Genomic DNA, 13,593 nt, shown 5'->3' with positions numbered 1-13,593 from the left:
GGCGGGGGTTCCCTGATGGGGCGGGGGTTCCTCTCCCCCGGTACCGACCGCCGGTACCGACCCCGGGAGCCGCCCCCCGCCCGGCGCCGCTTTACGGCCTGTCGTAAACTCCCCCCCGCCCATTGCGGCGGCCGCCGCGCAGCCGTAAAGCGGAGCCGCCCGCGCCCCCCGCCCGGTACCCGCGGCCCCTCCGGGAGGGATCGGGGGGGGCGGGATGGGGGCGAGCGGCGGGGGGCGGGGGTGGGTGGGGGGCTGTGGGCGGGGCGGGGGTGGGTCTGGGGTGGGGGGCTGCCGGTGGAGCTGGGCTTGGGGGTGCCTGGGGGGTCTCAGTCTGGGGGGGGCTGTGGGACAGGGCCTGGGGTACAAGGGCTGTGATGTGGGGGGGTCTGGAACTGTGATTTGGGTGGTCCGGGGTGGGTCTGGAGAGTCTGGGGTACAAGGACTGTGATTTGGGGGGTCTGGGGGCTGTGGGGGTGGGAATGGGGGTGCTGAGGTTGATGCTTGGGAAGGGGCTGCTTGTGCGGCTGGGTCTGAGGGTCTCGTTCGGGGGGGAAGGGGCTGTGGGGCTCAGGGGTGGGGGACTGGAGGTCTACACATGCTGTGGGGGGCTGGGGGGCTCTGAGGGGCACAAGGGCTGTGTCCCCACACAGTGCCCACAGCTCGGGGTCTGGGCTCAGCCCCTCACAGCCTCGGTGTCCCCCCGGCCCCTCCCCACGTCCCCAGGCCGGCACCATGGCACAGGTGGGGCACAGGGTGGATTACCTGGCCGGATTCTGCTGCCCGGTGGGGGGGCTGGTGGCGGGCAAGCCGCGGGTGCTGTGCCACGAGAACGAGATCTACCTCTCCAACGGCACCGAGTTCGTCTACGTGTACGACCAGGAGGGCAAAGTGCTCAAGGTGAGGGGCTTGGTGGGGTGGGGGGTCACCCTGTGTCCCCATCCCGTGGGGACAGTGTCCCTGACACAGTGGGAGCACCCCCCAGTTACGTCCCCACTCCCTATCCCTGGATTCCCTCTGTCAGGATCCAGCAAACAAATCCTGCAAGCAGCACCCCTTGCTGTGGGGTTTGGGGGTGCTGCCAGCTGGCCCCTCTCCCAATCCTGTGGGACACCCATTGGATCAGACTCCACAGGCTCGTTCCTCCCAGCACAGGGGCTTCTCTCCCCTCTCCCCCAGGCCTGGTGGCTGTCCCTGCTGTCACAGCACCCTGACTGACACGCTGCTGCCTTTGTTAATTTGTTCTGATTATCATTTCTAAGAAATCCACCGCTGTAAGAGCGGGATCTGCCTCCCACACTGCGCTCCCGCTCAGCAAAGTAGAGCACGTACCCTGCTCCCTGTTTTCCTTCCCCTCAGGGAGCGGGAATGGCAGGCTGCCTCAGCCCCTCTGGGAACACCCAGCTGGGTGCTGCCCAGGGATCCATTTGTCCCTGGAAATGGCTTTGGGCCCCCCTCCGCAGGGAGCCGCTTTGTCCCTGCCGCCCCACGGGTGCCGTGGGAGGTGACATTTGGTTCTGTCCCCGCTGCCAGGCTGTGTTCCGCTGCCCCGACCAGGTGTGGCACGTGGAGCTGCTGCCCCAGCCCCGGCAGCTCTACATCCTGTGCGCCCACAGCGGGATCTACTGCGTGTCCCTGGAGCAGCAGAGCAGGTGAGCCCGGGGTGAGCCCCTGTCCACCCCGGGGCTGCCCTTCCTGCCGCGGGAAGCTCTGGATCCGTCTCTGCCGGTGCTCAAAGCTCTCCTGCAGGAGTTATTTCCCAGGGCCAGGCAAAGAGGCGGCCAAGGGACACGCTGGCTTCTCCCCACGGCTTGGCTCAGAGCTCTTCCCTGCTTTCCCCAAGGTTAATGGAGCAGACGGACGGCGACGGCCAAGAAAGCAGCGGCCCTTCCGGTGTCTTCCCGGTGGAAGCGGACGCCTGCATCTTCCCCGACGCCAGCCTGAGCATGTTCACCCTGCTCAGCACCTTCGTCATCACGCTGGCCCAGGACGAGGGCAAGTGGTGGATGCGGCTGCACGAGCTGCCGCGCCCGGAGCAGGACGGGCCCCCGTACCGGCAGGTCAGCCAGGTGGAGTTCTGCCCCGGGAGCGCTCCCGCGGACGGCGGGGACGCGCCGCCCTCCTGCTTCCTGCCCGTGCTGTGCTGCGCGGCCGCGCCCGGCACCCAGGGGCTGTGGTGCTCGGGGGGCTTCGTGCTGGAGGAGCCCCTCTTCAGCCTCCTCTTCGGCATCGACGCCGCCATGCTGGAGTCGCCCATGATCCTGTGCGGCTTCCCGGACGGGCAGCTCTGCTCCGTGCCCCTCAAGGCGCTCAGCTCCTCGCCCGCCGCCGACGGCTGCCGCGACGTGTCGGCGCCGGCGCCGCCCGTGAAGATCCTGCACCACCTGGAGGAGCCCATCGTGTTCATCGGGGCGCTGCGCACCGAGCGGCGCGCGGCCGACGACGCCGAGGACGAGCCGCCCGCCGGCGAGCCCGGCTGTGACTGCGTGGTGGCCGTGGGCCACTATGGGAAGATGGTGGCCGTGAAGGCGGATCAGCGGGAGGAGGCCACGGTGCCGGAGCTCAGGGAATATTACCTGCGCGGGCCCATCCTGTGCGCGGCCTGCGGCAGCGGCTCCCGCATGTACTACAGCACCCACTCGGACATCTCCGCCGTCGACCTGGACTGGGCCGGCGACTCCTCGGACCCCGAGGACGCGGAGAGCGGCGCCGGCGTGCTGCCCCCCGTGCTGTCCCCGGCCAGCCTCAGCATCTGTAGCGTCGTGGCTCTGTCCTTGTCCTCTCGGGCCTCGGAAGGTACTGGGGGCAGCGGGGTGGGGTCCCACCTCTCCTCCCTCTGCGGCTCCATGTGGGTGCTGCTCCATCTTTCATCCTGGTTGGCTCCCCTCGGTTTTGTGAGTCGTTGCTGTCCGTTGTGATTGCTGCTCTTCCCTGCCCATTCCCTGTCCCTCAGCTCGGCATTGCAGGAATTCGCCAGCCCTCACAGCCTGGGACAGCCCCAAGCCAGCTCGGATGAGGCTCCCTCCAAAAAGGGGTGTTCAGTGTGCCCCTGGACTGGCTGCCCACGGAGCCGTGTGTGCCACCAGCAGGGCCCCTGTGTGACAGCTGGGTGCTGCTGGCCTTGGCTGGGGAGTGGCAGGCACAGGGCAGTGTCCCCTCATGGGGGTCTGTGTGTGAGCGGGGTGTGCTGTGGTGATCCATGTCTGTCCCCATCACATCCCACTGCTCTCAGGAGGCATCCTGCTCCCTGTCCCCCCACCTCAGCCACCCAGGAAGGCGCTGCTCCCTCCGTGGCCCCTGACCCGCCCGTCTGTGCCCGCAGGGGAGTCAGAGCTGTTGGCCCTGTCGGCCAAGGGCCGCCTGGTGTCCTGTGGCCTGTGCAGCCCCGAGGAGCCGGACGTGGAGCTGACCCCTGCTGAGATCGGCCGGAGGATCAAGGAGCTGCTGTCGGGGATAGGGGACACCTCAGAGAGGTAAAGGTGGCACTGAGCTGGGCCTTGTGCAGGCCATGGCCAGTAATTAATTATGGTATCACAGATTGGTTTGGGTAAGAGAGACCTTAAAGCTCATCCAGTTCCAAGCCCTGCCATGGGCAGGGACACCTTCCACCATCCCAAGCTGATCCAAGCCCTGTCCAACCTGGCCTGGGACACTTCTGGGGATGGGGCAGCCACAGCTGCGATGGGGCAGCCTGTGCCAGGGCCTCCCCACCCTCACAGGGAACATTTCCTTCCCAGTATCCCATCTAACCCTGCCTTCTGGCAAGGGGAAGCCATTCCTCTTTATCCTTCACTCCAGGCCCTTGTCCAAAGTCCCTCTCCAGCTCCCTTGGAGCTCCTTTAGGCACTGGAAGGGGCCCTAATGTCTCCCCGGAGCCTTTTTATTTCCAGGCTGAACACCCCCATCTCTCTTCGAGCTTTTCTCTTGGAAAACTGCTCCAGCATTTACCTTTTCTGTCTGGGAAGCCCCCCCAACCTCGATAATATAAAACCAGCGTTTGAGGGCAGCCCCCTCCCGTGGCACAGCCACCCCCAGCGCCGTGGGCGGGCTGGCAGCGGCAGCCATGGCAGCAGAAGGTGGCACAGGCAGGGTGCCAGGCGCCTGCCACGCGTGCCAAGCCGGCAGTAACAGGCAGGGCAGGCACATGCCTGCATCCTCCATGGCTGGCTGTGTGTGGGGAGGGGCTGTGGGGAGTGACCCCCCCTCCATCCACAGGGGGATTCCTGAGGTGTGGCTGTCCGGAGCCACCCCACAGGGTCAGCTCTGATGGGAACATGGATCTGTGATTGCTAAGGCAGAGAAGCTGGGGGTTCCTGTGGTGGGATCGTGCCAGGAGCAGCTCAGCTTGGCAGCACAGCGCCATCCTGACGTCCCTGTCACATTGTCCTTGCAGAGTGTCCTTCCTGAAGAAAGCCGTGGACCAGAGGAACCGAGCCCTGGCCAGCCTGAACCAGGTGATGAACGTGAGCGCGGCGCTGCTCTCCAGCCATGAGGGCCACAAGCCCATCGCCTGCACCGTCACTGCCAACTGGAGCTGCCTCCTGCTCCAGGACACCATCACCATCTCCTGCTTGCTGGAAAACTGCAGCGAGTACAGCCTGGAGGAGGGCTGGACCCTCTGTGTCCAGCTCCTGGCCAGCCCCTGTGCCTTAGAGGAGGAATCCATGGATTCGGCCACCACCTTCACCTTCCCCATTGACCAGCTGCTCCCTGGGAACAAGCGGGAGCTGACGCTGCCCCTGGGCCCTGCTGCAGACACCAAGCTGGACCTGCCTCTGACCATCTCCTGTGCCCTCTACTACAGTTTACGGGATATTTTGGGCAGCGGCTCCGACTCCTCCGAGGACCTGGATGATTTCCTGCCCGACGACTCGCCCCTGCTGTCCCCAGACAGAGAGGGGATCTGCCTGCCCCTCAGCCAATGCACCATTGACATGCTCCAGTGCCTCCGTTTCGGGAGCAGCCCCCCCGGGCCCGACGCCCCCCCTGCCCCCTCAGACCCCGTGGAGACCTTCCTCAAAGTGTCCCGGGAACAGACTGAGCCCGAGGAGGGGAAAACCCCGGCAGAGGAGAACCTGCCCCCCTCGGCAGCATCCATCCGGGTGTCCTCAGAGCTGCTGAAAAATGCCCTCAAAACCTCGGAAACAGGTGGGTCCCTGGAGAGGAGCATCCCGGCAGTGACAGCCTCGTGGGGCAGGGGCGCTGGCAGGGTGGCACTGTCACAGCCCCTCCCGTGGGCGAGGAGGGCTGTGTGACCCCACTGCCCCCGCCACAGCCTTGGCACACATGTGGCAGTGCCACGACTGAGCTCAACGTGTCCCACTGGGGGGGTCCAGCACGTGTTACCCCTGCCCCCTCAGGGACTGCCTTGGGCACACGCTGTCAGCGGTGTCACATCTCTGCTCTGTCCTTTGGTCCCCAGATGTCCCACTTTGCTGTGCCACCCTGCGCTGGCTGCTGGCTGAGAACCCCGGGGCCGAGGCGCTGAGCAGCACGGAGGTGGCATCGGTGTGTGGCACGGCACCCGACGGTGGCCACGTCCAGCTGCTCGTCCGAGAGGCAAGGAATGGGTTAGCCCTGGGCCAAGGAATGGGTTAGCCCTGGGCCAAGGAATGGGTCAGCCCGCAGGGAGGCTCCCTGTCCCACAAAGCCAGTCCTTCCTGGAGCCAGGGAGACGACTGGGTGCATGGCCACACCATTCTGACCCCCTCCCGTGGGGCTGGGTTGGAGTGCTGGGCTGGACAGGCAGCATTCCCAGTCCATTCTCCCAACCCTGAGCTTCCCAAGGGCTGTGGTCATTTCCCTCCCTCTCCAGATGTTCCCATTTCTTTGGTTCTAGAAAACGCACTTGGATTTGGCTTGTAAATCCACCCCATGCAAAATTCCCCTCTAAAGGCACAGGGAAACAGGGATTTGTGCCCAGCTCTCCTGCCTTACCCCACCTGAGGGGCCCCCAGGTACCTGGCACAGGTGGATTTGCAGCTGAGAGCTCAGATGTCCCCAGGGTGATGAGTGACAGTGTTAATTCTGCCGGGTTCAATCCTGCCAGGGCTCACCTGGTAGCACTGGGCTGGGGCCAGCTGCTCCTAGGAGGGGTGGGAGGGTTTGGGGTGTCTGGAGCCTTCTGGGGAACCCAGTGCCCGTGGGGAGGGGTCCTGGCCCCCAGTGCCCAGCGAGGGTGGCAGTGACACTGCTCTCACTCCAGGTGGCCATGAATGACCTGAGCCCTGCGGGTCCCATCCAGGCTGTGGAGATCCTGATGGAGAGCCCATCCCTGGCCCACATGTGCAGGACACACCACGCCGTCATCCGGCGCATACAGGTACCCCCGGGGGCAGGGGGACCCCAAGGGGCCCCAAACCCCCTGGAATGGAGCCTGGGGTGCAGTGGGGGCATTTCTGTGGCACCACAGTGTGATAGACCAGCACCACTGTGGCTGGGAGTCCCCAGACCTGGGGGTCCCGGGTTTGGGCTGCCCAGGGCTCAGGGGGTTCCCTGTGGCTGGGACTCCCCAGAGCTCAGACTCCCTGAGACTGGGAATTCCCAAGGTTGGGGCTCCCAGGATTTGGGAGCTGCTGGAGTTGGGAGTCCTAGAGCTGGGGGTCCCTGGGGCTGGGGCTCCTGGGGCTGGGGTCCCTGGGGCTGGGTGCTGCCAGCTCCCCCAGCACCCTCCCTCCCTCCTCCCGCAGGCGCTGGTGCTGGAGCAGGCGGCGCAGGGCTCGGGGCCCCCCGACCTCCGCATGCAGTACCTGCGTCAGATCCAGGCCAACCACGAGGTGAGACCCCCGACCCCTCCCGTGGGGAGCACGCCCGGGACCCCCACCACCACCCCGTCCCTCACCCCCGCCCCCCGCAGATGCTGCTGAAGGAGGCGCAGACCCTGCGGGACCAGCCGCCCCTGGGCGAGGAGGGGGCTGAGGGCTCTGCCACGGCCGAGAAGCTCCTGAACATCTACCGGCAGCTGCGGAACCCCAGCCTGGTCCTGCTGTGAGCGGGGGGCGGCCAGCCCGCCCCAAACCCCGCCGGCCGGGGTGGGGGCCCACGGGAGAGCCCCCCACCCCACCAGAGGAGGAGCGGGGCCGGCGGCGGCCTGGGCGGGGGGTGTGTCTGTGCGTGTTTCGTGGTCGTGTTGTCGGCAGCACCGGGGAGGTCTCGGGGCTCCGGTGGCGGAGCGGGGGCTCCTGGGCTGGCCCAGCCCTGCCCCGCCGCCCCCCAGCCCGGCCAGCCCGGGGCAGCCCCCTGGGGCCGCGCTGTCTTGTGGATCCGTGGTAGTGTAGTGGCCGTGCCGAGCAGGGCCGGCCGCGGGCTGAGCCCCCCAAGCCGCCTTCAGGATCAGGACAAACAGGGTGCTGTGCCCGGGGGAGCCCCGTTTTCTGCTGGGCAGGGGAGGGGGTCTCTGCTCCCCCGTTGTTTCTATAAATGATCTCGTATCCATGCTGGTGCGGCGTGGTCCGGCCCCGGCCCCTCCCGCACCTCTCCACTGTCTGTAACTCTGTCGTCTGCCATGAAAACGATCCTGTTGCTCACCCCGTGCCTGGCTCTGTTCCTTTCCATCCTCCCGGAGGGTCCTGGCAGCTCTCGGGGTGGGGGGCTTCCACTGCCACCCCCCTGCTCCCCCAGCCTGGCAGAGGAGCCACAGGCTCCCCAACCCCCTGGGGCTCCTGCCTGCAGAGGCTTTGCTTTGCTGACCCCTGTGGCACCCCTGGGGGTCCCTGCATCCCCCGGATCAGCCCTTTCCACGGAGCCTGGGCACTCCTGGGAGGGAAATAGGGCTGGATCTCGATGGGAAGGAGGACGCGGCGCTGCCCCAGTGTGATCCAGGCGACTTTAATGCCGTGAGTCGCGGGGGCACAGCTGCCACGGACGGTGCCACCGCTGCCACCACCCCGGGGACGGGCGGGTGTCCGTGGGCAGGGGTGGCCCCGGGGATCAGTATTCCCAGAGCGTGGCCCGCAGCACGGACTCGCCGTCGGCACGCAGGGTCCCCGCGGGGTCCCCGCGCAGGTACCGCCCGTTCTTCCCTTTGATGGCCACGCGGCCCCGCTCCCGGAACTCGAAGAAGAAATCCTCAGAGAGGTCCCCGTCGCTGCACACCGACCCGCTGCTCGCCACATACCAGTACTTGCCACCCTGGCCTGCAGGGAGCCCCGGGAGGTATCAGTGCAGGCTGGACAGACCCCCAGGGCCACCCCGAAGCCCCCCCTGCCCACCTTGGATCTGGTAGGCGCCGTCGCTGAAGGTGATGTGGAAGACGTCGTAGACGGAGCGGTTGGAGTCGAGCAGGTTGGAGCCCCGGTGGTAGCAGACGAAGCCGTGCTCCCCCCGCAGCACCAGCATCGGGCGGTTGATCAGCTTCAGAGTGAACTCCTCGTCCTCCCCTGCGCAGCACCGGGCCCTCAGCACCCCGGGGATCCCCCCCGTCCCCCCCGTGCCCCCCAGCACTCACCCACGGTGTCGCTGACGGCCGCCAGCTGCCCGTTCCTCTTGGTGCAGACGTAGCGGCCGTTGCTGGCGCGCAGGGCCACGCGCCGCCCGCGCCACTCGATGTCAAACATGGTGTTGGCAGCGCTGGTGACAGAGGGACAGCGTGAATTGGGGATGCCTGTGTCCCCCCAAACCTTCTCTCCACCCCACAGCTGCAGCCTCACTCACATTTCGGTGGCCACGGCCTGGATGCCCCCGTGGGCCACCAGGGTCCAGTAGCTGCCGGTGTTGGTGTGGAGGCTGCACTTGTTGGTGTCGCGGTCAATCTGCAGCTGGAAGGTCTCGTGGTTCAGCTCCTCATCCTGGTTAGCCGAGACATTCACACCTAGCAGGAGAGGGGGTGTTGGTGCTGGTCCTGCTCTGGACATGAGCACTGGTCACACTCCAGCCATCAGCACTGCTCCTGCTCCGGCCACTGGCACTGGTCCCTCTCTGATTGCCCTCAGGGGCCCTGTCCTGGCCCTGGGCAGCAGTCTCAGTCTGGCCATGGTCACCAATTCCACTCTGGCACTAGTTGGCACTAGTCCTACTCCAGTCATCATCAGTGACCCTGCTCTGGCCACTGTCACCGATCCCCATCCAGCCACAGGCACTGATCCCACTCCAGCCGTTGTCACCAGTCCCACTCGGGCCATCAGGACCAATTCCAGCCGTTGTCACCTGTCCCACTCGGGCCATCAGGACCAATTCCAGCCATTGTCACTGTCCCATTGCAGCCATTGGCACCCATCCTATTCCAGCCATGGGTATCGGTTCCACTCTGTTGGCTGCTGTCACCAAAACCACTCTGTCCATGGTCACTGATCCCACTGTGGCCACTGGCAGCGATCCTGCTCTGGCCATCAGGACTAATCCCACTGCAGCCATTGTCCCTCCGCAGCCATCACCGCTGCTGCCCCACGGCCACCCTCCCCCAGCCCCCAAATCCTCCTGCGAACAATTGTGCTAATTGGGCTGGTTAATCAGCTTGTCACCGCCGTGTCCATCTGGTCACAAACCCCTATTTATAGCCGGTCCCCCCCCGCACCCGGCACTAAGCTGCTTGGCACAGGGGTGGCACCGTGCCCGGGGGGCACCTGGGGGCGAGGGGGGTCCCTTGGGTCCCAGACAAGGGGTTCTGCTCACCTGTGGTCACATCTGCTGGCTCTACACACGTGTGTGCACACAGGGAATCGTGTGTGGTGTGCATAGGCAAATGTGTGAACCTGTGGGTGCTGCACGGAGCGTGGCGCACCTGTGTGTGTGTGTGTGTGCACGTACACACCTGTGCACACCCGCAGCCCGCACGTGTTCACACACACAGCCCTGTGCATGCCCCCAGAGCCCTGCACATGCACACGTGTGCACAGACACCCACGCGTTCCCCCCGCAGCCCTGCCCACCCCACAGCTGCCCCCACTCCATCCTCACTGGCCTCAGCCCCCCCAGGCAGACAGGACCCCCTGTGTCCCTCTGCAGCAGCCAGGCTGTGGTCCCCCATGTCCCCAGGATGTGCCTGTGGGATCCCCCCAGGCAGGTACAGCACTGTGGGGTTGTTACTGTGGGGTCTCCCCTGGACTGGGAGTCCCAGGGGTGCTCTCATGGAGCTGTGGGTGGGCAGGGAGCGGGCAGGGGGTGTGGGGAGCTCTTACCCTGCCGGATGGAGACATATCTGCCGTTGGCCGCCGTGAACACCACCTGGGGGTGACTCTCCTCCAGGTCAAAGAGTTCATCCTTGCCCGGCTTGGAGCTGCGGCCGGATTTGAGGGTGCCGGTGGGTCCGGTGGGCGCCAGGTATTTCCCGTCGCAGTCCTTGAACGCCAGCTTGCCCGCCTTGAACTCGAGGGTGTATCCGGTGCCGGCGCCGGGCTCGGGCACCAGGGTGCCATCGCAGCGCAGGTAGCGCTCGTCGGCCGTGCGCAGGCTGTACTTCTTGTCCTGGAAGCAGAGCGTGATGAGCGCGTCCACCCCCCAGGGCAGGTTGCTGTCGGTGGCGATCTCGTCCTCGTGGGCGCTCAGGTGGGCGTAGCGGCGGCGGCTGACGCTCAGCAGGTTGGCCTGGGGGTGCATGGCCAGGTGCACGGTCCAGAGCTCGCCCTCCGTCACGCTGGGGGCGAAGCAGGACAGCCGGTCCTCGCGGCCGCCGAAGAAGCGCCGGTGCGGGGCCGACTGCAGCGCCCAGCGCCCGTCCGACTGCGTGATGATGCTGAAGCCTTCGTCCCGGCCCGGCTGCTCCGCCTCGCAGCGCACCTTCCCGTCCTTGTCGGCGCCCAGGTACCGGCCCAGGTGGCTCTTGAGGAAGACGATGGAGCTGTCGGCTTCATCCTGCTCCAGCGTCCAGATCTGCTTGCGCTTGAGGCTGGGCGCCGAGGCGTTCACCTTGTAGCCGAAGCTCTCCGCCGTCAGGTACCGGCTCTCGCAGTTGATCAGCCCGAACTGGATCTTCAGCACCTGGTGGATCCCATTCGTTGGCATCTTCCGCCGAGGCGGGGTGGCCCCCGGGGGCCGGCGGGGGCTCCCCGGAGCTGCCGAGCCCGGGCGTCACGGCGGGGCCGGGCCGGAGCGTCCACGGAGCGGGACGGGGGCCCGGGGGACTGCGACCCGTTCGATTGCCCGCAGGCGGGATTAGAGACCGGCCGGGCTGCGATGGGCACCGGGGGCGCCCGGGCGAGGGGGCACCGCGGCAGCCCCCGGCCACGCCACCGTCCCTCGCCGCGGCCCCGTCCGGCTGTGGCGGAGCCGCGGGTGGAAAACTTGGGTGGGAACCCGATCCGGGCCGGCGTATCCGTTCCGATCCCGGCGGGTTAAGGTTACCGGCCCCTCTGATTCAGCAGCGGGTCACCTCCAGCCGCGCCGCCTCCCGGCCAGCCCCTAAGCGCCTTTTCCAATTAGCCAGGCATTTTGATTAGTGTAAACCTTTTATCCTGCTTTGGGGCCCTTGGCCTCCATCTGTCCTGTGGCCCCAAATCCTTCCTGCGGCTGTGGATCGGGGTCACCCCCAAACCCCCCCGAGCCAACCCCCTGGGCGTGGGCTCCTTCGGGGCTGAGCCTGCCTGGAACTCGGGACAGAGATGAGGGTCCGGCCCCTTGGTGGCAGGGGACAGGAGAGGATCGGGGGGTGGGGGATAGGGGGACACAGCGGTGTAGGGGACAGTCACCACTCCAAACCCAGCCCTGCTGGGACCCCAAAACAGGGGCAGGCACAGCCACAGGGACCCCCGGCCTCGGCCACGCTGCACCGGGGGCACCTGGGGACAGGCAGGGACGGGCTCTGCCAACACCTGAGCCCCCCAAAAGTGTCCCGAGCGCCCGTGCCGGGGTCTGGCCGTGCCGTAGCGATGCCGCTGCGGCTCCCGCCGCCGTCCCCCCAGCCCTGCGGCTCCGGTGTCAGCCCGGTGCCCGGTTATTGTTCCCGCAGCAGCCCCAGCTTTCGTTGCTCATGACTTTTTCATGCCGGGCTGGCGCTGCCCGCGCCGGGGGGTGCCGAGGCCCCCCGAGCCGCGACACCCGAGCCGCGAGTGCCCGGCCGCGGAAAATGACCCCCGAAACGGAGCCGGGTCGGCTTTCGGGCCGCGGCGCGGGGGGAATAAGTGGGTCAGGGTCCTGGGGGGCCCGGGGGGGCCGTGGGTGGCTTCGTGGCTCTCGGTGGGTGCCCGCCGGCACCTGCCCGGCAGCGCAGCCGGGAGCGGCATTTATACATCCCGGGCCCCCCCGTCCCCCCCGGCGGGGTCAGGTTCCCCTCGGGGGGGGCCCTGGGCGCTGTCCCACAGGCACAGCGTGTCCCTGTGTCCCCCCCGCCTGGGGACAGCCAGACCCCTCCCCACTGAGGGCTGCTGAGACAGGACACGTTCGTGACAACCCCTCTGGCCGGTGCCCCCCGATTTCCATCCAATACCCTTCCCTGGAGGAAAAGGAGGGTGCTGGGCTGCCAGGAGGGGTCCCCAGCACCGGCGGGGGGCTGGCAGAGAAGAAGGGGGGGGTTAGCTGTGCCCCCCATGCCCAGGGGGTCAGGCAGTGTCTCGGGGTGGGGGTCGTGGTCGGGGTCAGGAGGGTGTTGGGGTGCTGGGGGGTGGGAGCCCCCCCTGGTTTCCATCCGGGGGGAATTTGCGGCTGTTGCACTACCCGGGGGCCCCAATCCCTGGTACGGAGCTGGCAGACGGGGGCGGGGGCTCAACCGTGCCCGGGGGTGTCAGGGCAGGGGCTCGGGGGGTCCGCTGGGGGATCGGGGATCAGCGAGGTGCGACCCCCCATCACCACCCCCTCATTCCTCCCCTGCGCACGGGCGGCGGGGACGGAAGGACAGACAGACTGACGGACACCGGGCGGAGGGGCGGGGCAGGGGCGGTGCCTTCCTCCTCCTCTTCCTCCTCCTCCTCTTCCTCCTCCTCCTCGTCCTCCCGCCCCTGCCCCTCCCTGCTCGGCCCTGCCCGCCCTGAGTCACGGGTGGGGGCGGCCCCGGTGCCGTGTCTGGGTGGGGGGTGCGGCCGGGATGTCCCCCGGGGACCCGCGGGGTGCGGGTGTCACCTGCGCAGCCCCCCCGAGCCACACCCCCAGGGCCCTCCATGTCCCAGCACGGCCCGGCGGACACGAGACCCCTCCAGGACCCCCGGGACCCTCCAGGAGCCCCGCCAGCCCCCCGAGGCCATCCCGAGTCGCTGCTGTCCCTGTACCCCGACAATGCCCGTGTCACTCATGCCGGTGGCACCGGGAGCTGCTGGGAAGGGCTGGGCAGGGCTGGGATCAGCGGCCACCACTGCCATGGGCCGGAGTGGCACCGGGAGCTGGCGTGGGTGGCTGGTGCGTGGGCCTCTGGCACAGCGTGTGGCTACCTGGCACGGTACCTGGCATGATAGGTGGCTACTTGGCATGGTACATGGCTAATGTGACATGGGACATGGCTACCTGGCACGGTGTGTGACTACCTGATGTGACATGGCTGCTTGACATGGGTTGTGGCTACCTGACATGGGGTGTGGCTACTCGAATGGTACATGGTACATGGCTACCTGGTGGTATGTGGCTACCTGGTGTGGGCCCGGGCCTCTGGCACAGCGTGTGGCTACCTGACATAGTGTGTGCCTACCTGAGATGGTGCAAGGGCTACCTGATGTGATATGTGGCACCTGACACAGT

At 67.2% G+C, this 13,593-nt stretch overlaps 2 protein-coding genes across 3 annotated transcripts; one reads left to right on the top strand and one right to left on the bottom strand.

Annotated features, from left to right (window-relative positions):
- The first annotated feature begins 62 nt into the window (after positions 1 to 62).
- FAAP100 (FA core complex associated protein 100) lies at positions 63 to 7,534 on the top strand. 2 transcript variants are annotated; one of them, XM_063409917.1, is made up of 10 exons: positions 63 to 175; positions 724 to 897; positions 1,531 to 1,649; positions 1,841 to 2,793; positions 3,320 to 3,470; positions 4,391 to 5,145; positions 5,420 to 5,556; positions 6,203 to 6,319; positions 6,687 to 6,773; positions 6,854 to 7,534. In XM_063409917.1, the coding sequence occupies exons 2-10, from the start codon at positions 733 to 735 to the stop codon at positions 6,986 to 6,988; spliced, it is 2,619 nt and encodes an 872-aa protein (XP_063265987.1). In that variant the 5' UTR covers positions 63 to 175; positions 724 to 732; the 3' UTR covers positions 6,989 to 7,534. The 2 variants fall into 2 exon arrangements, with proteins under 2 accessions (XP_063265987.1, XP_063265988.1); XM_063409918.1 differs by lacking the exon at positions 63 to 175 and having other exon boundaries at positions 608 to 897.
- Positions 7,535 to 7,790: 256 nt separating this feature from the next.
- On the bottom strand, positions 7,791 to 12,412 carry FSCN2 (fascin actin-bundling protein 2, retinal). Its single transcript, XM_063409920.1, has 5 exons — positions 10,113 to 12,412; positions 8,650 to 8,806; positions 8,444 to 8,565; positions 8,208 to 8,375; positions 7,791 to 8,132 (listed from the first exon to the last, which is right to left on the bottom strand). Exons 1-5 carry the CDS (start codon positions 10,933 to 10,935, stop codon positions 7,927 to 7,929), a joined length of 1,476 nt encoding a protein of 491 aa, XP_063265990.1. The 5' UTR covers positions 10,936 to 12,412; the 3' UTR covers positions 7,791 to 7,926.
- Between the last annotated feature and the right edge of the window lie 1,181 nt (positions 12,413 to 13,593).

The sequence above is a fragment of the Prinia subflava genome, chromosome 12, assembly GCF_021018805.1.
Source record: "Prinia subflava isolate CZ2003 ecotype Zambia chromosome 12, Cam_Psub_1.2, whole genome shotgun sequence".
Taxonomy (NCBI): Eukaryota; Metazoa; Chordata; class Aves; order Passeriformes; family Cisticolidae; genus Prinia; species Prinia subflava.
This window is presented reverse-complemented; position numbering and strand designations above follow the sequence as displayed.

Excerpts from the sequence above, each read along its gene's own strand:
- FSCN2 (XM_063409920.1), bottom strand. The coding sequence starts at position 10,935 with ATGCCAACGAATGGGATCCACCAGGTGCTGAAGATCCAGTTCGGGCTG. Across the intron at positions 8,807-10,112 it reads ATATGTCTCCATCCGGCAGG|GTGTGAATGTCTCGGCTAAC; the intron begins GTAAGAGCTCCC and ends CTCTCCTGCTAG. Across the intron at positions 8,376-8,443 it reads GGCCGTCAGCGACACCGTGG|GGGAGGACGAGGAGTTCACT; the intron begins GTGAGTGCTGGG and ends GGTGCTGCGCAG.
- FAAP100 (XM_063409917.1), top strand. The coding sequence starts at position 733 with ATGGCACAGGTGGGGCACAGGGTGGATTACCTGGCCGGATTCTGCTGC. Across the intron at positions 1,650-1,840 it reads TCCCTGGAGCAGCAGAGCAG|GTTAATGGAGCAGACGGACG; the intron begins GTGAGCCCGGGG and ends GCTTTCCCCAAG. Across the intron at positions 2,794-3,319 it reads GTCCTCTCGGGCCTCGGAAG|GGGAGTCAGAGCTGTTGGCC; the intron begins GTACTGGGGGCA and ends CTGTGCCCGCAG.